Source organism: Cuculus canorus, chromosome 1 (assembly GCF_017976375.1).
Source record: "Cuculus canorus isolate bCucCan1 chromosome 1, bCucCan1.pri, whole genome shotgun sequence".
NCBI classification, from domain to species: Eukaryota; Metazoa; Chordata; class Aves; order Cuculiformes; family Cuculidae; genus Cuculus; species Cuculus canorus.
This window is the reverse complement of record NC_071401.1, coordinates 125702112-125723146: the sequence shown is the minus strand read 5'-3', so window position 1 is coordinate 125723146 and position 21035 is coordinate 125702112. Positions and strand designations below refer to the sequence as shown.

The following is a 21035-nucleotide window of genomic DNA, read 5'->3' as shown; positions in this document are numbered from 1 at the left end:
CTCACACTTCCCTCTGTGCACCCAGCTGCCTCCTCAAGTAGTAAATTCTGTGCCTTGCTCAGCACCAGCTTTGTCTGAATAGAATCCAGGACACACCTTTGCATTTTGTTTTTCATTTATTGTTCAGTATGGGACACAGGTGAGGTCAGACATCTTACAAGGGTCTAAGCTGACAGGCTCCTTGCTGATGGAGCTGAAGGATGCAAGATACCAATTCATTTTTCCTTCCCCCAGCACTAGCTGCCCCCTCTCCAAGCAGGGAAAGGGGGAGGCACTGGCCAGGTCCACTGTGGGCTCTTACAGGTCAGCAGGCAGCCAGCCAAGGATTTTGCCACCTTGGGAAGGAGGCTGTCAAGACTCTGCTGAGACAGGCTCCCACTAACAGGACTCCGGTGCAGTGGTGGGGGGTAGCAGCACAGCTAGGACAATAACCGTGGAGGGGGAAGGCCTTGGAGGAGGCCTCTGTACAGAGATGCGTGCAAAGAAAGGTCCCTTCTTGCTTCCATTTCTTGCTCTGAACCACAAGGGACTGCTCCTCACAGGCTGCTTCAGTGTTTGGCATTGATAATATCCACAAACTCTGGCTTGAGAGAAGCTCCACCAACGAGGAAGCCATCCACATCATGCTGAGAAGCCAGCTCCTTACAGTTGCTGCCAGTGACTGAACCTGAGGAGGGAGCGGTATGTTAAGGTCAGATGAGGCCAGGGCACAAAGGCAAGACTAGCCACAGCCCCATCTTACTCCACACACAGTAAAACTGTCCCCCGTTTACTGAAACAAGCTAGTAGGTGGTGGTTCTTCATGCTCCGAGAACCCCAAGTTTCCTCATCAGCAGAGCATATTGTATAGCTGCTGCACCAAGCAGAGAAACTAGGTGCTTCCTGCACTGGAAAGGGGATTCAGACTCATTTACCTCCATAGATGATCCTAGTGGATTGAGCAACAGCATCAGACACGTGGCTTTTCAGCCATCCCCTCAGCTTCTCATGAACCTCCTGAGCCTGCAACGGAACAGGAGTCGTCCCACTGAGGACTGAGCCATTCTGCATACAGTTCTCTTCCAAAGAGAGAACACCCTCAAGAAAGATTCTTTGCAAGTATCTTTAGAAAGCCTTTAAGTCTTTAGAGAAAAGCATTCAAGACATTGAGATGGAAGTGTCAAGCTTGCTATTTAGTCAGCTACCTTTCCCTTGCTCCTACCTGTTGGGGAGTCGCAGTTTTACCAGTTCCAATAGCCCAAACTGGCTCATAGGCCAGAACGACTTTACTCCAGTCCTTCACGTTGTCTGGGGAGGAGGGAGAAAATACAAGTAAGCACAGTGTCCCGTGCTAGGAAAGGTGGAGCTAGAAAGCTTTCTGGAACATGGAAGCCTTCTATTAACATGACCATGTTAATATTGTGTGTGAACATTTGCAGCAATATATCTGCAAGCCTTCCAGGAAGGCCACTATAGTCTTCCATTACGGCCATTTCTTCCTGAACATGCAAAGCAGAAAAAAAATGCCCGTTTCTTCCCTTACCGGCAATGGCCTTAGTCTGTTCAAAAACCACCTTCTCAGTTATGCCAGCTTCTCTCTCATCCAGCTTCTCTCCAATGCAGGCAATGACTCCAAGGCCCTCAGCCAGAGCATGAGCCACCTTCTGCCCAATCAACTGGGAATTGGAAAAAAAACCCAAACTTAAGGCAACTGATAGTCAGACCTACTTCTGCACTCATATTGTAACTGCTCACCCCTCCAGCCTTCACAGGCATGTCTGAGCTAGACCATCTCTCCATCCCCAGGTCACTCACCTCATCAGACTCTCCAAAAACATGCCTTCGCTCCGAGTGGCCCAGGATCACCCAGGTGGCTCCAATATCTTTGATCATTGCTGGGCTGGGGAAAAAAGGAGATATCTTGCACCTCTGGAGAAAATTCGTGTCCCAGAGGCACCTGGGCTTTACTCTTCCCTTTGGGCTCACCTGATCTCCCCTGTGAAAGCACCCTTTGGTACCTTGTAACAGTTCTGTGCTGCAACACCAATCTTTGTATCAAGTTTCTGGCGGGCAAAGTCAAGGTAGATGGAGGGAGCGCCACAAACTACCTCTGAAAGCCAGAGAAGAGGGTTAACGTTGGGGCAGGCAAAGGACAAGAAACTGTACCCAGCCACCGACCCCAGATTCCAGCCCCAAAGGTCATCCCTCTGCCCTCTCAGGCTCCTGGGAAGGCTCAGCTCACAAGCCCTCACTGACATTTGGGGGACCCTCGTGGCAGGAATGTCCCTGCTATCCGATGACTCTACAGCAGGGAGGAAGACCTTTCTAAGGAGCAGAGAGGCAACATCAGGCTGACAGCCAGGCCCCCTCAGCTAGTTCACACTGGTCTCTTGGGAAGGGCCCAGCCAAGGAACCAGGGGAGGGTGAAGCACCGGGCTGGGCCTCTGGTGGAAATGGGTACCAAGGCCAGAGGGCAACCAGAGGAGGGAGAGGGTGAGGGAGGGGAACCGGAAGGTAAAGGGTGTGAGGGGGCAAAAGGGGGTTGGGGAGGGGGGCAACCAGAGGTTGGTGTAAGAGCAAGAGTGTGTGTGTGGGGAGGGGCAACCAGAGGTTACAGCAGAGAAAGGGGGGGGCACAACCAGGGGATTGGGCAAAAGGTCTAGAGAGGGCAACTGGGGGTTGGGGGGGGGAAAGAGGGTGAAGGGGAGCAACCGTGGGGATTGGAGGAGGAGAGGCGACCAAGGGGTGTGGGGGAGAGGGGAGAAGGAAAGGGGGAAATCAGGAGTTGGGGGGGAGGAGGACAGGGAGGTGCGGGAGGCAGGGAAAGGAAATCGTGAGGGGAGACAAACAGGGCTTGGGGGAAGGAGACGGGGGGGGGGGGGGGGGGGGGGGGCAACCGGCGGGGTGGGGTGAGAGGAGAGGGAACCAGGGGTTCGGAAGGGAAGAGAGGATGTAGGAACGGCAACCAGGAGATTGGGGGGAGGAGGAAGACCAGGAGGAGCAACCAAGGGTTGGGGGGGATGGGGAGGGCAACGAGGGGCTGGGGGGCGCGGCAACCGAGCGTTTGGGGGGGGGTGGAGAGAGAGAGAGAGAGACAGTGAGGGGGACAACCAGGTGTTGGGAGGGAAGAAGAGAGCAAGGGGGCAACTGGGGATTGGGGGGGAGGGGAGGAAGAGGAACAGGGGGAGCAACCAGGGGGTGGGGTGGGGGGGGTGGGGGCACGAGGGCGGTGGAGGGAAGAGGCCGGGGGGGCTGCAGCGCGGGACTCCCCATCTCCACTCCGGGAGGCGCCGCACGTGTGCACGAGCCCACGGCCCCGGGTCCGGTTTCGCGCGTATATTTAGCGCTGCCGGCGGGTTATATTTAGTCCCGCGGCGCCCTCTGGCATTTGCCGCCCCACTGCCCGCGCCGGGACGTGCGCTACGTGCAGCCGCGCCCTCACCGGTGTCACCCGACAGCTTGGCACCGTTCAGCGTCTGGATGAGCTCGCCCAGGCTCTTCTTGTCGCCGTTCATCTTCCAGTTGCCCCCCACGAAGAACTTCCTGGGCGCCATGGCGGGAACTAGAACGAGAGGAGACGCGAAGGTCGACAGCGGCGGCGCGTGGGGGGAGCCGGGGAGCGGTTTTATAGCCCGGCGGCGCCCAAGGCCACGCCCACCACAATGGTCACGCCCACTCGGCTCGGTGACCACGCCCCCTTCGCGATCCGACATATGGACACGCCCCTTACCAGACCACGCCCCCGTTCAATCATTGTCCTCGCCCCTCCTCCACCCCGAACCATCTGGCCACGCCCCTCGCTCACCGTGACCGCGCACTCTACGCGCACTCTCTTGGCCACGCGCCCTCTGCCCTGTCACGGCATTGCCTGGCACTGCCCTTTCAAACCACGCCCCCTCCCGCTCACCCCATCAACTGGCCACGCCCCCTCCGCAAGCCCCACAGCGTCTGACCCCGGCTGCTCTGTAACCTTATAGCATCACTTGGACCCGCCCACTTCTCTGCCCACGCTCCCTCAGGGATCCCAGTCCTGACCACGCCCCCTCCACTGACCCACACAGGCCTCCGACCACGCCCCTCCGCTATCCCACAGTCCTCTGGCCCCGCCCTGACCACGTTCCCTTCACTGACACATACACGCCTCTGACCACGCCCTCTCCACGATCCCAGAGCCCTCTGGCCCAGCCCCTTCCTATACCACAACTGGACATCTGACCACACCCACCTGGGCCCCGCCACCTCAATTGGTCCACACAGCCCTCTGGTCCCGCCCCTCCAATAGCCCACCGTCATTTGACCCCGCCTCCCTCAGCTTACGTGAGCGCGCCCATCCGATATACCACGGAACCCACTCGCCCCGCCCCTCCGACGCAACAGACCTGTGCCCACGTCCCCTCCATTGACACACAAAGCCCTCTGCCCCGCCCCCTCGCGTACCCTAACCACGCCCCCTCAGCTGGGCCACACGCCCCCTGGCCCCGCCACCGCCCCTCGTCACCTGACCCCGCCCCCTCCTCTGCCCCCCTCCCCCCACATCCCAGCGCTCCCGCCCAGCCGGTTTTCATCTCCCTCAGGCCCCGGCGATACAGAGGGCAGACAGGAGCCGGGGGGCATTCCCACTTTTATTCCCTGTCCCTCGTGTATTTTGGCATGTAAAGGGCACACAAGACGGGGGCGCTACTCGTTGCCCGCCCCGGGGCAGAAGGAGCCCCCCATACACAAGCCACACATACACACATGTCCCTCCGCCGCTGCTTCCCAACAGCGAGGAAGGGATTTCGTCCCACCAGACAGCAAAGCACGAGGGCTGTGTCACCAGGGTGGGGGCAGTGAGGACATCTCCTACAGAAATAGATATTCCCACCCCCCCGCCCCCCTTCGCTCATGTCCACAGGGGCTCCAGCCCCTGCTCCAGCAGTGAGGGGGCTCCTGGTCTCCACGTGTGTCTCCATAAAGAGGCCGTGAAGGGACGAGTGGGGAAAGAGGAGAGAGAAGGGCTTTGCTCTCTTCCTCGCTGCCCCCACCCCCTTCCCCCCTGTGCCTTCCGCCCGCTGTCCCCCCACCGCACAGGGCAAGAGGAGGCTCTAGCTGGGAATCCGCTGGTAGAAGTAGATGTAGCCCAGGTCCTTGGGGGGCTTCTCAGAAGCACAGACTTTCTGGTCGTTGTAGATCACCCACCTGCAACAGGCAGAAGGGGAGCACAGGGAGGCTGTGCTGTGGCAAAGACATAGCACAATTCCCCCGCCTGCCCCCGCAGAATCATAGAAGAGTTTGGCTTGTAAGGGACGTTAAAGCCCATCCAGTTCCAAACCTCCCGCTGGATGAGGTTGCTCAAAGTCTCATCTAACCTGCCCTTGAACACCTCCAGGGATGGGGCAGCCACAACTTCTCTGAGCAATCAGTTCCAGTGTCTCACCACCCTCAAAAAAACACATTTCTTCCCAAGATGTTATCTCAATCTCCCCCCTGTCAGCTTAAAACCCTTCCCCCTCATCCTATCCCTGCACTCTCCGATAAAAAGCCCCTCCCAGCTTTCCCGTAGGCCCTTTCAGTACTGGAAGTTGCTGTCACGCCCCCAAGGCCTCTGAAGAAGTGGAAAGGAAGTGGTTTAAAGCTGTACTGCAGAGTCCCCTTACATGAAGATCCCTCTTACCTGCCATCCTTCTTGATGTGACAGACGTAGTGTCCACACATAGTCGAAGTGCCCATGTGGCTGATGAAGGCAAACAGCTGATATTCTTGAGAGGAGGAACAGAGGGAACAGAGGTGATCAGAGAGAGAGAAAAGACAACTTACTTTGAAATACCCTGTGCAAGGCCCTCTCTAGGAAAGGATCCCAGAAGAAGCTTCTGCTGGGTAATGATTTAGAATCGGGTTCCTGTCAAGGGTGACTTGTGAGTGGGTTTCAGGCCAAATGTGCGAGTAAATAGGAGATGGTAACCTCCATTTAAGCCTTCTTCCCTGCCAACTGTTTCTTTGGCTCATGGGTACTGGGTAGGTTATAGCAAGGATTCCTTTCCCCTGAGCAGCAGTCCAGCAGCATTAGCACCAATTCTGCATGAAGACCCGAACCCGTTTTTAAAATGGGAGCCTGAAGAGCAGGAAAGCGTCCTGGGATGACTGGGAGAAAGCATCACAGCCCTTCCTGCCTTTCACTTGGTGGCACTTGCTCTGTCTCTCTTATTGGCTCCCAGAAAATCCCCAGCCTAAAGAGTCAAGACTCTACACCGCCATCCTTCTCCTTTTCCTCCCTGCTTCCACCTCAACGAGTCCAGCTCTGTGGTGTCTGCTGCTGTTGCTGAAAGCTGTGGTAATGGATAGATTAGGGAGGATAAAGCTACATTGGGTTTGCACCCCCAAATCTACTTTCCTACTGCTCGGAACTCACTTCCAGGCCCATCGCGCACTTTAGGACCCACAGGGACAGATTCAGAGATGGACTCCGCTGCTGAGCGCCCCTCTGAGATATCCATAGCAGCTTCTGCATCAAGGTCATCAATGTGACTAAAGATCCAATCCACAGCACGCTCCAGACTGTTGTTCTAGAAGGAAGAAGAGACAACTGTGAACTTGGGAATGTCTGTTCCTAAGAGCCTCCTTTCACTCTGATGTCACCCATGCCTCTCACCGTGGCTCTAAGCGCCTTCATAGCTTGGTCCCGGGAGAAGCCCATGGAGACAATGGTGGCCACACTGTCTTCTGAAGGGGGGTCTGGGCAGGCGATAGTTGACCCTGGTCCACTGGATCCAGGGAGAACTAATGGATTAGCAAAGTCTGCAGCAGAAAACAGAACACAGCTCAGAGCAGTTTGCAACCCTCTTGGAGAGATCTGTCTGAGGTTCCAGCTATGTCAGTTTTCCATTGCAGTAGAGGGACAGGGAGTACAATGACCCAGCTGCAATAAGCTTCACCACAGCCATGTGGTCTCCTACCTGGATCATCCATATGTGACATGACCCAGTTCATGGCAGCCTCAACCCCACTGTTCCCTGTGTAATACACGGCTTTGCGGCAGGCGTCCATGGGAAAGCCCATCTCCACTAGCTGGATAATCACTGACTCATCCAACATGGGCGCTGCGGGAAAACAGAGATTAGAGCCACCCACTCCCACCCAGCCCTGCCTGCTGCATTTTCTGTCACATAGGCCCCCAAGCCACCATCTTCTGTCTTCATTTCGCACAAGTTCTGCCTCTCTGCTCTTCTCCTCCTTTGCCACTTCTCTTCTTCAGAAGCGTGGTGTCACACACAGTCACTCCAGGGGACAGAAGGATTCAACTCATGAACTCACAAGCACTGGCTCTTCCCTACCCTCCAAATCCCACCTTCCCACTATGGTTTGTGAAAATAAAATACCTTGACCAGGTAGATCTCGTATAAACCCCAGCTCTGCCCCCTCTAAGTGCACTAGACATGCCACCTCCCCATCTTCCACAGCACAGGAATCAGCAAACTCCTTTGCATAACCCCCTTGCATAACAGGCATGCAAGGGAGGCAGCTGACATTTGCTGACAGAGGGACAAGGAAAGTCTGAGCAAGTGGAAACCGCTAGAATGGGAGACAAGACAAGGAGAGCAAGGTAATGAGTCAGGCATCAGGAAAAGAGGAGGAGAATCACTAACATGTCGGAGAGGAGAAGTGAGGGGAGCAGAAGGAGTCGTCGTCTTCGTTGCCATAGAACCCCAGGCTACCTTTGGGCTCGTCTGGTGTCACCAGCGGAGGTGCGATGTCTGGCATTTCTTCTTCTCCATCTTGCAGCCCTGTCCCTTGCAGTGCAGAAATATCCAGCTCCTCTGGCATTTCAATGGAGACATCTGCAAGGTATAGTCTTGCTCAGCCTCACACAGAGGCAGAAACAAGGGACTCGGTTGGGAGATCTAGAAGGCTAAGCCCCTGAAGATGCAATATGCTACCCTCTGCAGCACCTTTTGGGGTCGTTACTTTGCAGTAACGCCCACAGTACCCGTATGTGACACCCAATACCATATGCTCTGTACTCCTCATCCTTCTTACCAAGCTTTTTGGGCACCCAGTCCAGACCAAAAGTGAATTTCTTGATCTGGATCACCAGATAATCTGGGAAAGAGGCGAACCGTGTTGTTCTGAAAGAGACAAATAACACTTGTAAGTACTTTATCCCTAATGACCGAAGGCATCTAGTTGATTTGAGAAATCAGAGAGTAGGGTGGAGGCATGTCCTAAGGGTGGGATACACGTATCTGTGCAGCTCTCCAGTGCCGAGCTTAAAGCTCCTCAAAACACAGAGCCATTTCTAAAGCAGATGCGCTGACCAAATGAGATGGGATGTGGTTTTTACAAAATATTGGAGGATAAGGAAAAATACTACTTGCTCTCTACCTTCCAATCCTGTATTTTACAAGCCTTCTCAGATTTTGGTATTTAATTAACAGTCTAACCCTTAAGGGGTGTAGAGGAAATAACATCTTTTAATAGACTGACCGATACAGCTGCCGGAACTGACAGGCTTTCAGGATGCAAAGCAGAAGCAGTGAATTTTAAGCTAACCGAATTTGATTGAACATTATTTTGTCAGACAATTTGAGAGAGAAGGTGTCTCGAATCTATGAGACAGAGAGGAATGTTTGTGAAGGGAGGAGCAGTGATAAAGACAGACAGATATTTATTATCGGAGGATAATTGTAACATGCCGTAAAACTAATTTACACAATAGCATATGTTCAGTGCTAATTCTTACAAAGTGTTTGAACATAACCCACTACTCAAAAACAAACAAAATGTTACTTTTTGATGTGTTTGCATTAATGACTGTTTATAGCAGCTATTGCTTAATAATAGAATAATCATTAGAAAAACATTTCCAATTCTTTGAAGACTACTCTTTCATTGCAGAACAACCACCATTAGCATCACAGCAGGAAGCAGCCTAAGTTTGTCATCTTCTCAGGTGATGTCTTTGGCAGCGAGACAAATGAAAGCTTTCCTAAACCCTTGCTATCAGCATTTAAGTTCGCATTCCATAAAGCAACTCATGTGTCAGTTACACTCACTGTTTCGCTCAAACCTTAATGGCTTAAAAGCTACCTCTGAATAAATTTTAGAGGCCAAGCAAGACCAGTGTTGCCATACTGTTAGTACCAATTTTAGAGCAAAGCTTTAGTTTTCTGGAACATCGCTGTATTTTCATAGCCCCAGAGCAACTGAAATCTGATGGTAAAGATTTCACTGCTGTTCTGCCTCCTGTAAATCCCTTGGGGGCAGTTGCTCCAGCACTGGTTCCCCTTCTGCTTCAATGTTCTAAGGGTCCAAGGTGTGGAGGGCTACAAAGCTTTGGTAACACTGTTTCCCTAAACAAGTAAAAGAAGTCCCCAAAGACACAGCTATTGTCAGTTTGTTACAGCCTAGCTGGTAACTCGCACACACTCACTTGAGAGCCACAGACTTGGCCTGCAAGGCTGTGCTCCAGAAATCATCCACCTGCTCTGGAGCTCCATAGGCCTCTAGGCAGGAGCTGAAAGGCACCTTGGCTCGCACCAGCTCAGGTAGCGGCTGCTTCTCCTCCTCTGCCTGCCGCTTCTTCTCCTCATATTCCAGTAGTTCATCTAGCGAATAAAGCAGAGGAATCAAGGACTATCTCTAGGTACCTATAAGGCAGCTGGTGTAAGATACACCCAGAGCCAGAAAAGGCCTATAGATACACGCCATCGAGAATAGAGCACAAAATAGACAATGTCTTGCAGAGCATCGTTCTGCTACTGCAGTTCGTTTTGGCTGTTGAATCACGGCCCAACTTGTGGTGTTGCAGGGAAAGGCTCTAGAGGGCCATCACTGTGTCACATTGCCTCTGAAGAAACCAGCCTGATCCCACAAAAGCAGGTAAAGGATCAATCTGGCTTCAAAAGTGGCAAAAACTTTCCTTGAGGAAGTCCCTTTCTCATTTAAGGAGCTCTGTAATAAAAGCATAATATCCAAACATAACTTTTGCTACCACTCTGGCCTTGGCACACTACTGACCTTTGTTGAGTGCAGCATCCATGGGCACGGGCAGCTGCATGATATAGTCCACACGCTGGGTATATTTCACCTTTTCTGTGGCCAGGCACTTCAGCTTCTCTTCCACCAGGAAACGGAAGACCTCATTTGGGTTCTCTGAGCTGCGGCAGTTCCTCTGAAGAAGGAGAGATTAGAAGGTAGATGTAACAACAGCAGAAATAAACACCTGCAGTTGCAGCAGTTCCACATAGGACGTGGCTAGAGAGTATTTACTTCTGTACCCAGTCCACTGGAAAAGGCAGCAAAGAGGAACTAGAATCATCTTCTGTACCCCAGGAACCCATGCCGTTCCTGCTCCTAAAGAAGACAATTTGCATTTCCAGCTGTGCCATTCACAACAGAGATTTCTCCAAGGAACCAGTCCTGAAAACATGGCCAGAAGTCTCTCCTCCTCTGCTCCCACAGATGCTGGCTGTCCCACTTCCCTGTGCTCCCCCCTTTCTCTCTGCTCGGATTGCCAGTTTCTCACCTCCACTCCTCACCCCCTGCTGTGGGAAGAAAACAAAGCTGGGGTCTTCCAGGATTTGACAGGCTTTTCGGTAAGTCAATAATTACCTCCACCATGTTGATGAAGTGCAGAAAGAATTCCTGGGCATCCTGCTGTCGGTTAGTGGAAAATTCTGGGTGTCCCTTTCCAATGAGGGATTTAAACATACGCGGAGCAATGCCATTTTGCATACCCTGCAAACATGGTGAAAGAGGAAAGCGGTCATAATTCACCAAGCACGTGTCCTGGCATGTAGCACTCAACCCTTAAGCCACATTTTTATTCAGTGAGGGGGCTCTGGAAGGACCCCCAGGACTTGTCTTCAGAAAAGATTCTCTCTCCATCCCCACGTAACATACATAATGCCTCACACAACACGCAAATCGTCCAAGTCTCACCTTCTGATCAGGCTGCTGTTCCCCATCTGCAGAAGCTGGCTTTGAATACTCCCCAGAAAGCAGTCCGTGGCCCAGTTTGGCTCTGGAATGACAAAGAAGTCACCGTTAGTGTCAAAAAGGGTTCTGCAATCCCATATACTCCAGAAGCCACATCAACCTATCCAGCTTTAACACTGCCATGGACTGCCAGTGTCTCAGAGGTCAGTGCTCCCTGCTGCACCAGCCAAGACCATCTTATCTGGGTCTGGTCTCTTGTCCCCTACGACAGCATTGACTTGAAAGTTACTTGGATCTCTGGGCACCAATCACAACCACTGCCCGTACGGTGGAGAGAACATGAAGGAACAGCTTCCTTGCGCTGCAGAAGAGCAGCTGATGCTGAGCCACACAGCTGCCACCTGAGAGCCAAACTAAACTGCAGCCTGACATGGGTAAAGTCGCAGCTTATCTAACTGACTGTGCAGGAGACAACAGGACAGAGTGAAATAGTCTGAGGCAGAAATAGCATTGCTGTGAGCAGACTGATCACATTTTCCGAGGGGAAAGATCAAGAATGACTGCATGAGGCACTTGATAAACCAGAGTAATGTTCAGCAATTTCCTCCCTATGCTCAACTCTCCTACTATTCCACTTCACTGCAGTCTCCCTCTATCACTCTCGCTTTTTGTTTGGAACCAAACCCTACAAATTCCTCCCTTTGTCCAAGCAAATCTTTCTGTCTGTCTCAACTTAATCCTCTCCTCAGTGAACACCTCACCCTAGGCTGATCCAATTTGAATACTCCCTTGCTGCTAAACTCCTTTTCACAAACGCCACCTTCCATGACTCCACATCCAACTTCCAAAGCAGAGAATTCATCTGTTTCAAACATAACACCCTCTCCAAATCTCATCTTCCTTCTTCTGTTTATTGTCTTGCTATTGCTCGCACAATACCTCGTGCAGAAAGCCTCTTTAAGCATATATAATCTGCAGTTTCAATACAGGATGGGGGACGATGTGATTGAGCGCAGCCCTGCAAAGAAGAACTTGGGGGTGCTGGTTGATGAGAAGCTTGACATTAGCTGGCAACGCACACTCGCAACCCAGAAGGCCAAACGTGTCCTGGGCCGCATCAAAAGAAGTGTGGCCAGCACGTTGAATGAGGTGGTTCTGTCCTTTTACTCTGCTCCAGACCTTATCTGGAGTATTGTGTCCAGTTCTGGAATCCTCAACATAAGAATGATATGGAACTGTTGGAATGGGTTCAGAAGAAGGCTACAAGGATGATCACCTCCTATAAGAGGACAGGCTAAGAGAGTTGGTGTTGTTCAGCCTTGAGAAGAGAAGGCTCTGTGGAGACCTTATTGCGACCTTCCAGTACCTGAAGGGGCTACAGGAGAGCTGGGAAGGGACTGTTCACAAAGGCTTGTAGTGATAGGACGAGGGGCGATGGGTATAAACTGGAGAGGGGCAGATTTAGACGAGACATAGGGAGGAAATTCTTCAGAATGAGGGTGGTGAGGCACTGGCACAGGTTGCCCAGGGAAGCTGTGGCTGCCCCATCCCTGGAGGTGTTCCAGGTTAGGTTGGATGGGGCCTTGGGCAGCCTGATCCAGTGGGAGGTGTCTCTGCCCACGGCAGGCAGGTTGGAACTGGATGATCTTTAAGGTTCCTTCCAACCCAAACTATTCTATGATTCTATTCTATAATAAATTATTCGCTGAGAACAAAAGTGCCTAAATCTGTGTATTTCTTTGCTCTTAGCCACCTCCCTCCATTGCAGAGAGCAAACACCTTTTTGCCTTTACACAGACAACATGCGCCTTCCAGAAATCCCCCCGTGGCGACAGATGGTACTGCGTCCCCCAGATAAGACATTTAAGAGGCTCTCATGAACACTGAGGTGCACTCCGTCTTCTCCACCAAGGGCATTTAGCTGAACTTTCTTGGCTTAGATCCTTATCGATCACTGAGGATCAGTGCCTCTGGTGATGGACACGAAAACAGAGATGTGAGGCACAAGGGAGAAACCTGCAGCAAAGTACGCCATGGCAGCACAGAGGGGATACGCCCAGGCAGCCTCAGCCTTCCTGCTCTCACCAAAACTCTACGTACACTTGTGTGCTGAAGTCCTGTGTGGGGTCCGCGGGTGCACTTTGGAATATCTTCTCCAGCTTGTCCACATACCTGTGAAGCAAAACAGAGCAATCTAAAGGACATACAAGTTCACCTAGCAAAGACACAGTTCTGAGTGTGATTACTGCAACAGAAACTCCCAGCTCCAGGAGACCTCTGTACTGATCCCAGGCCAATGAAAAGGAGCGATTAAGCTCACTTACTTTCTCTGGAAGTCTGGGATACTGAACAGCACCTGCATCACAGAATTGAGGTAGCAGCTGTTGCCCAGGTTACGGATACCAGTGTACCCAGGCCCATAGAGGGGCTTGAGCTGCACGCCAGACTCCTGGATGAGCTCCCACTCCCCAATGCGCTGGTTCATGTCTATTTCCAGTTCTGTCATTGTCTTGTCTGTCTGAGAAGGCAAAGAACAGGAAAAACCCTCAAAGAAGACTCAAGGGAACATCAGAGGTGTGAAAAGGGTGATGCTGTAAAGAAACATAGAGCCTAACACATTCTGTTTTATTACATTAGAAGAGGAGGAAGATACAAGAATTGTTTTCAAATATCTGAACACCTGGGACAGAAAGAGGAATGATAAGAAACATGGGAGAAATCCAAACCACCCCTTGTAAAGGGCAATGGAAATCACACACTAATACTGAATCTAGTGAGCAAAGCTCAGAGCCTGGGAATCTCCCAACCCACAGTACTGACACAAAACCCCAAGGAAATAAGGCTGAGCAACAGGGAACAAAGGGGAAAAAAAGGCAACAAATTAATAGGAGCAAATGAGGCAACAGTCTGCCTAACAAAAATCAGGTTTTCTTGACCAGGAAGAGTTCTACACAGCCACAGAAAACTAGCAACCAGCTAAAAAAACTCCAAAGTTGCTACTCTTCCACTCTGGGCCTACGGACAACCCTGCTCCTCACCTTCTGCATCTTGAGCATGTCGATTCCAAAGTGAGCAAGGTGTTCTGCCAGGTTGGGGTCCAACACCATGTCATCCTCGTCGTAGGAGTAGACATCTATGCAGAAACATAGAGGAAAAGGAGAGGCTTATAACGGCCTGAGTGCTAAAATTCACTGCTAGATGAAGAGAACAGAGGGCTCAGAACCGGTAGTTTTGAGAAACTGAGCAGCCCTTTCTCAGGAGGGCAGCATGACAGAATATTGAGATTCCTTCAAAACATGTGACAAGACAAACAACTTTGTCATTGATCAAGGAACAGAGGTACACGTATGCCTGAAGTGAGGAATGTGGGTTACTGTGCAGTAACTGCGGCACAGTCACATTACTGGGGACATGATTTAGGAGTGGGCAGGTACGGTTGGAGGTGATGATCTCTAAGGTCTTTTCCAACCTAATAATTCTATGATTCCACACTCTCTGCTCAGGCTTTGGACACAAAATTCTTTGATAAACTTCCCACCGCAGAAAATAAGATGGCAACTTGGAGAACTATTCTAAACCTCTCAAATTACAAGAGAGGGGAAAGTGGGAAAGTCCATAACAGGATGATACTGCATGTTCCAGGTCATAAGATGGGCAACACCAGACTGATTCCTGGAAACACTCTCTGACTTGCCTTGTCAGAGACCCCAGTCAGCCTGAGCGGTGCCCGGCATCTAAAACCGTCAGGGTTACAGATGGGTCCCCCTTCTCACCAGCCCCATCAGGAGTAATTGTTCCCAGTTTCACAGCCAGTGGGTAGCCAGTTTCCCGGTAATGCTCGACCGCATGATTGTTGCCACCACTGCCATCAAAATAGCGCCGACCACAGAGGATGGCTCCATCGGTCATGTTCAGCCACAGGTTCTCCCTCATGTCACACTTGCTGCACTTCCAGCCACTACCAACAAGGAACAGAGAAAAGGAGATTAGGGTGAAAACCTTTGGGTTCTACCTCCCAAGCTCTCACCCTTTCTACCCACTGACCACAGTATAAGCAATCTCATTCCTCTTTTACTTCAGAACACAGAGCATCCTGAAATATCTTAGACTGCCATTTCCCCTGAATTTACTATGAGAAGACATGATCAGAGACTCACAAAAGAAGTCTCATCTGCTGCTGCAGCGCAGGACAGGAGAAGAAGAAGGTGATGGGGGTGGGTCTGGGATACAGAGTGAAAAAGTCAATTTCAGTACTATGCTCACCACGGTGGGATGCGGACATCGTTCTGAAGTTGGTGCAGGGAAAAAGCGTGTTTGGATACACGCCGAACCTCCCCATCCCAAGCCTGCACCTCCTGCTTCCGCGAGGCTGAATCTGCTGTCAGGATGGCCTCGACTGCACTGGCAATCTGGAATTAGGACAGCAGGAAAAAAAGTGAAGGGCACAAGGAGGGAAGCTTCCAGTGCCACAATACTCCATATTTAGGCTGAGTCATTTGTCAAGTCGATCGGCAAGTCAGTTGTGTTAGGACAGCATTGAGGGGCCTCAGTCAGAAGCCAGGACTCCATGATATAAAGCAGTGTATAAGTGCAGGACAATCCTGCTTACTCCAAGCTGAGACCTCATAGCACCTCTGCAGGATCCCTTTAAAAGGACAGCAGCTCCTTCCTTCTAATGGTGTGTTTCCCCCTTACCAATAGAAAACACAATCCTCCACCCAAACATACCCTGTCTCTGACCATGTCTGGTAGTCCCTCCAGCCCATCACGAGGAATATCCAAATGCTCTGGCAAAATGACTATTTTTACATCTTCGTCATATTCAAACTTTTCCTCTGTGATGTCAAATCCACCTTCTACACCTAGAGGGAGAAAAAGCATTGTGGTAACAGGTAAAACTAAACAGCTTCTGAGGCCTCTTTGCCCATAGCTTACACAAAATAAGGCACCATGACTAAGGCAAAGCTCTAGAATCAATGATCCACAGCCTTTCCTCTGCTTCTGGACTTCAAAGTTTCTGATGGAGGTGTGGACTTCACAGAAGCAAACATAAGCTTAGCGGCAACAGGTTTGCTTTCCCCAGCTCTCTTTACAGATACTTAGAAGGAATCTCCAGACCCTGTCTACAACCAGAAAAAAAAGTGGCTAGAACAGGCCCCATGACAAAGCAATGCAGTTTGTCCTTCACCGACGATGAACAGAGATGAGCATGCAGAGATTGTATTAGCATATGCAAAGGTCTAGTCTACTAGCACTTAAGGAGCCTGCCTCTGCTTCTTCCAGGAAGGACAGTCCAGAGCCTTGAATTTAAGCAAGAACCAGGAGTTCCTCTGGAACCAGAAAATCCAGAAATACAGAAAGTCTCAGGGAAGGCACAGTACTAGTAGCTGCTCATGCTTTCCAGAGGCTGCAACAAAAACAGCACTTCCGTACATAACAGGTTCTTTGCCAGCTGTCAAGTCATGGTCTTGACATGATGGATGGTCACCAAAAAGTAACATTTGCAATGGAGGGAACAGTTTCTGACTTATGTAAGCACTCAGGAAAAAACTTGGCGTTTCCTGTTCTCCAAGTGTTTGCACTTTACATCCCAGAAGGAAGCAGGCAGAAGACACATTGCTCACTACAAATCTTAACAGTTCTGAGAACCACTACTGCATCTGTTTAAAACATTATTGACAAAAATTTCTGGTTCCCATGAAACCTCCAGCCACTCTGTCTTTAGGCACCTAAGATTTTTAGATTATGCAAAACCTGCCATGTATGAATGCAGATGCGGCATATGGAAATACCTGAAAAGAGTCACCAGCACCATGCAACAACACACCCAGATAATCCTCTTCTATGCCTCTTCAGCACATGCCAGAGAGAGCTCTTGTCATCACTTCATAGAGTAAAGCAATACATAGTCCCTCAGGGTACTACACAGTTACTGAACTCTAAACAAACCGAAACAGTCTGGTGAGGACCCCTTGGGTGCTTAAGTGAACCTTCTGAGGCTCCTGGCCCTTTTTCCCCACCTACAGCTAACAGCTTGCTGTGAGGTACACTGCCTCTTGTCTCCACAGTTGTATCTAATCGTTCCACCAATACATGGGCACGGGAGGTGAGCCCTAGAGGTGCTTTTTACCTTGGAGAGAGAAGCTGAGGGGTAGAGAGAGCAAGAGCTACATTCTGCAGCCAATGACATTTTGTTCCTACATCTTTCTAGTATTTTAAAAAATCTCCCATATCAGGATTAGCTAAATCACCGCTGTTTAGCTAAAAAAAGAGGACAAGAATACCTCTCCTGGATTTAAGATCACCGCTTCAGAGGGCTAATACTTGCTTTTATTCTCTCCCACTCCACTCACGGCTAAGCCGTTATCACAGGCAGCTGTTTGCTGACCCACAGACTACACTTGTCTCAAGACCTTTGTACAACTGAGGACGTAGAAATAAGTCATAGTGCAAACTGGGTCTCATCTCTCCAAAACCAACATAATTATATAGATAAAAGCACAGCTGCCTGAAAAAATGTAGATTTTAGTCTCCATTTGGCTAGGAGTGACCTATGGGACTCCATTTACTTCTTCATAAAATGATGGAGCAGCTAAAAGTCTCGATGTTGGTCTTTGTGTCCTGGTAGCAGTGGAGTCGCTGGGTGTCTGCCCCACAATGGCACAGGCAGGGGAAAAGTGAGCAAAAAGCAAGACCTGCATAGTCCAGGTTCTGGATTTCCCTCTAGTAGACAGCTTCCAGCAAGCTAAGAACCTGTTACGGTTAAAAAAATGTTCTTACCCTCTGCTTTACAGGTCTCTGCAATGGTTCAGAAATTCCTAGTTGAGACTGCTCCAAACCACTGATTGCCATGACAGCCTTTGCAGTTGATGCAAGGGAGTAATGGAAGAACAGGGCTGGTGTTCCAAAAAAGGGCTCATTTTTTCATGTTTTAACGTTCACATGTATTTCCTCAAGTATCAGCCTTGTAGTCCAAAGAACTATCTAGCCCAAAACGTCAATACAGCATTTACCAGTAATTTCCTCCCCATCCATATAAGTGACACCAGTTTGATATCTGAGAAGATTAAGAAGTAGTTTTCCTCTCAGAAACTCCAAACTTACTTTTCTCAGACTTACTCGAGCCCCACATGTCTATATACTACATACACATCCACATTAAGCAACCGCCCCACGCTGGTTATACCCACAAAAAGCTCAGTCAGACACAGAGAGTTAAGAGAGGACGTAAAACATATTTATCTACAGAAAACATGATGCAACTCTGAAAACAGCACAAACCTACCACCTCGACAACTGATTTGCAGAAACTGCCCACCTAAGATACACTGGAAAACATAAAGTTTGAATTTGGTCAGGGAGAGCAGCTTCAACTAGCCCAGAAGAGGAACAGCAAAAGCAACATGTCGTGAAGCTCCCAAGGACTAGTCAAAACCAACAAGAACGATATTACACGCAAATGCTCTCTTACCAATAGCCAAGCGAGTTGGTTTCTTCCTTGGGGGGTCCCCAGCACTGGAGTTGGAGTCTTCTTCCTTCTGTTTTGTTGAGAAGCAATAGGGAAATAGAGTTAGGGGGACAGGTCAGCTGCAGCAAGCTCACCTTGTAAGTAAGTAAGTGAAATTAAGGTACTGCAAAACCGGAAAGAGGCCAGGGAGAACTAGCATGGGCATTCCATACAACAATCCAACGTAAGTAGAGCTAAAGAGCTGTTGTACTTCAATTCACCAAGAAAAACATCAATTATGTTCAAGGAGAGAAAGCTCTGTATCTGATTGAATAGACATAGTCCAGCTCCCAATTTTAGAACAAGTTTGATTGCACGTATTTTTATTTTTACCGGTTTACGCGTTCTTTTGAGGTGCAGGTAGACCCGCTGGCCTGTCTTCTGATAGTGCTTTTCCACATACTGCTTCCCAAAGCCCAGGAACGTGTTCATGCAGATATATAAGCCGCCATCTGACTCCTGGAAAGAAAGAGAGATAAAAACTGAAGGGAGGTGGTAAAGAATGCCACTCCAGCTGCCAGAATGCCACTCCAGCTGCCAGAGCAGGCCCAGATTACCTCTAGGAACATTCATCATTCATTAAGTAATGGCGACAGCTCATTCCTACAAACCAGCCACTCAGTAAGGAAATAAGACAGCAAGCCCCAGTGCAGCCATCCCAGAAGAACAGGTACTACTCCTGTCAAGATGATGTATCCAGAAACCTGTTTACTTGTTCATTTATGGCAGGATGCTACTGAATCAGAAAGCCTGAGCTTCCTCAGAAGCTTATCTTGCAAAAGGCTCTTAGCACACACTCTTAGTTTACAAGCTCAGAGCATGGTACAACCTAACCAACAAAACTATAGAACCCTGTCTGAAAGTGTAATTCCCACTGCCATAAGGAGCGCTGCCAAACTACAGTGTGAGGGAGGTTAACAGATCCCTGTTTATTTTCACTGCTGCACTCAAAAGTTTGTGAGTGGCTCCAAAAAAGATAAGAGAATGAGCACTCCCCAACCCAGAAGCACCTGGAAAACACCACACTCATTCACCAAAGAAAACCTTTTTAAATCGAAGAGGTGAGGGATCCAAATCACAGAATCATAGAACCGTTAGGCTTGGAAAGGAACTTAAAGATCATCCAGTTCCAACCTCCCTGACATGGACAGGTACATGTCTTGGTCAGATCAGGCTGCCCAAGGCCCCATCCAATCTGGCCTTAAAACACCTCCAGAGATGGGACAGACATGACTTCCCCGGGCAAACTGTGCCAGTGCCTCACCACTCTCATTGTGAAGAAATTCCTCCTTATGTCTAGTTTAAATTTGCCCCTCTCCAGTTTATACCCATCGCCCCTCATCCTATCACTACAAGCCTTTGTAAACAGCCCCTCCCCAGCTTTCCTGCAGCCCCTTCAGGTACTGGAAAGTTGCTATGATGCCTCCTCGGAGCCTTCTCTTCTCCATACTGAACAAGCCCAACTCTCTCAGCCTGTCCAAATGCAGAAGCTGGAAACAGAGGGAAACAATTCAGCAGCTCTCAGCCTGATTCCCAGCACCAGGCAGATGGGACAGCACGAGGAGCTCGGGGACAAGCATCTCCGTGCGGCTCGGAGAGGGAAAAAGGGCCAGGCTGCTGCGTGCTGCTTCCCTGAAGGACCCAGATTTTCCAGGCGCAGCCCATTTTTTCTGGTGGGCTGGGGTGGAAGCCACCAACGGGGTCCCCCTCGCACTGCACTGGGCCAGGTGGGGGCAGGGAGGGCGGAGCAGGGACGCCGGGGAAGGGACCACTGCCATCTTAATGACACAGCACGGCCTCGCCCCTCGCCACGCCACGCGGTGCGGCCACCGGGGCAGCCCAGAGAGGGATCCCTGGCCCTGTCCTCCGCCTCGCCAGGTCCCTACGTGCCCCGCTGGGCAGCTGAGGGATCCCCAGGGGACCCCCGTGCTGCGGCCAGGCGGGCGCCGAGCGGTGCGATCGCGCTGCCCACGCCCACGCGGGGACTACAGCGCCCGGCGCGCCGCGGGCGGGAGGGGCGCGCCGCGGGGCATGCTGGGGGATGTAGTCCCGCGCCTCCTGCACACCCCTATCTCCACGCGCCGCTGAACTACAACTCCCATCACCCTCCGCGCGGGGAGCCCCAAGCGGGCGGGCGGGCCCGGAGCGGGCCGGAGCTGGGGTTGGGGGAGAGCATCCCGGGCCAACCGGGTTTGGCGGCGGCGGGAAGCGCTTACCGGCGTGTCAAAAGAAAAGGCGCACTCGTCTTTGTGGACCCGGTCGCCGGCTTTGGGCACCCGGATGGACGGCAAAACGGAGAGCAGCGCCTCGCTCAGCTCCGCCATGACAGCGGCTCACTGCGGCCCCGCCCACCGCCCCGCCCCGGCCAATCGCAGCGCGGCACCCTCGGGCAGGCTCTGGCCAATCGCGCGAGCCGGTTGCGACGCTATGGGCGGGGCCCGCGGCACAACCCGGCCTCTTTGACCAATCGCAGCCCACGGCGGCGCAGAGGGGGCGGTGCCCCATATGATTGTTGGCGCATCTGCACTGAGGAGCCAATGGGCGGGCCCGGAGGTGGGGCGGGGCTGCTACTCGGCTCGTGGGCCAATGGGGCGGTGCCGTCCGGCCGCTTCGACCAATCGCAGCCTACAGCGGA

The 21035-nt window shown here is 51.2% G+C and overlaps 2 protein-coding genes across 3 annotated transcripts; both read right to left on the bottom strand.

Moving 5' to 3' along the window:
• Positions 1 to 97: 97 nt before the first annotated feature.
• Positions 98 to 3599, bottom strand: TPI1 (triosephosphate isomerase 1). The gene is made up of 7 exons (XM_009566693.2): positions 3422 to 3599; positions 1966 to 2089; positions 1795 to 1879; positions 1523 to 1655; positions 1202 to 1287; positions 915 to 1002; positions 98 to 667 (listed from the first exon to the last, which is right to left on the bottom strand). The coding sequence occupies exons 1-7, from the start codon at positions 3531 to 3533 to the stop codon at positions 549 to 551; spliced, it is 747 nt and encodes a 248-aa protein (XP_009564988.1). The 5' UTR covers positions 3534 to 3599; the 3' UTR covers positions 98 to 548.
• Positions 3600 to 5003: 1404 nt separating this feature from the next.
• USP5 (ubiquitin specific peptidase 5) lies at positions 5004 to 20774 on the bottom strand. 2 transcript variants are annotated; one of them, XM_054056682.1, is made up of 20 exons: positions 20617 to 20774; positions 18734 to 18859; positions 18365 to 18431; positions 15622 to 15755; positions 15157 to 15302; positions 14667 to 14851; positions 13932 to 14026; positions 13218 to 13411; positions 12994 to 13065; positions 10897 to 10978; positions 10567 to 10692; positions 9973 to 10126; positions 9386 to 9560; positions 7993 to 8081; positions 7602 to 7793; positions 6912 to 7055; positions 6608 to 6753; positions 6368 to 6521; positions 5633 to 5717; positions 5004 to 5157 (listed from the first exon to the last, which is right to left on the bottom strand). In XM_054056682.1, exons 1-20 carry the CDS (start codon positions 20722 to 20724, stop codon positions 5064 to 5066), a joined length of 2568 nt encoding a protein of 855 aa, XP_053912657.1. In that variant the 5' UTR covers positions 20725 to 20774; the 3' UTR covers positions 5004 to 5063. The 2 variants fall into 2 exon arrangements, with proteins under 2 accessions (XP_053912657.1, XP_053912658.1); XM_054056683.1 differs by having other exon boundaries at positions 7671 to 7793.
• Positions 20775 to 21035: the final 261 nt, after the last annotated feature.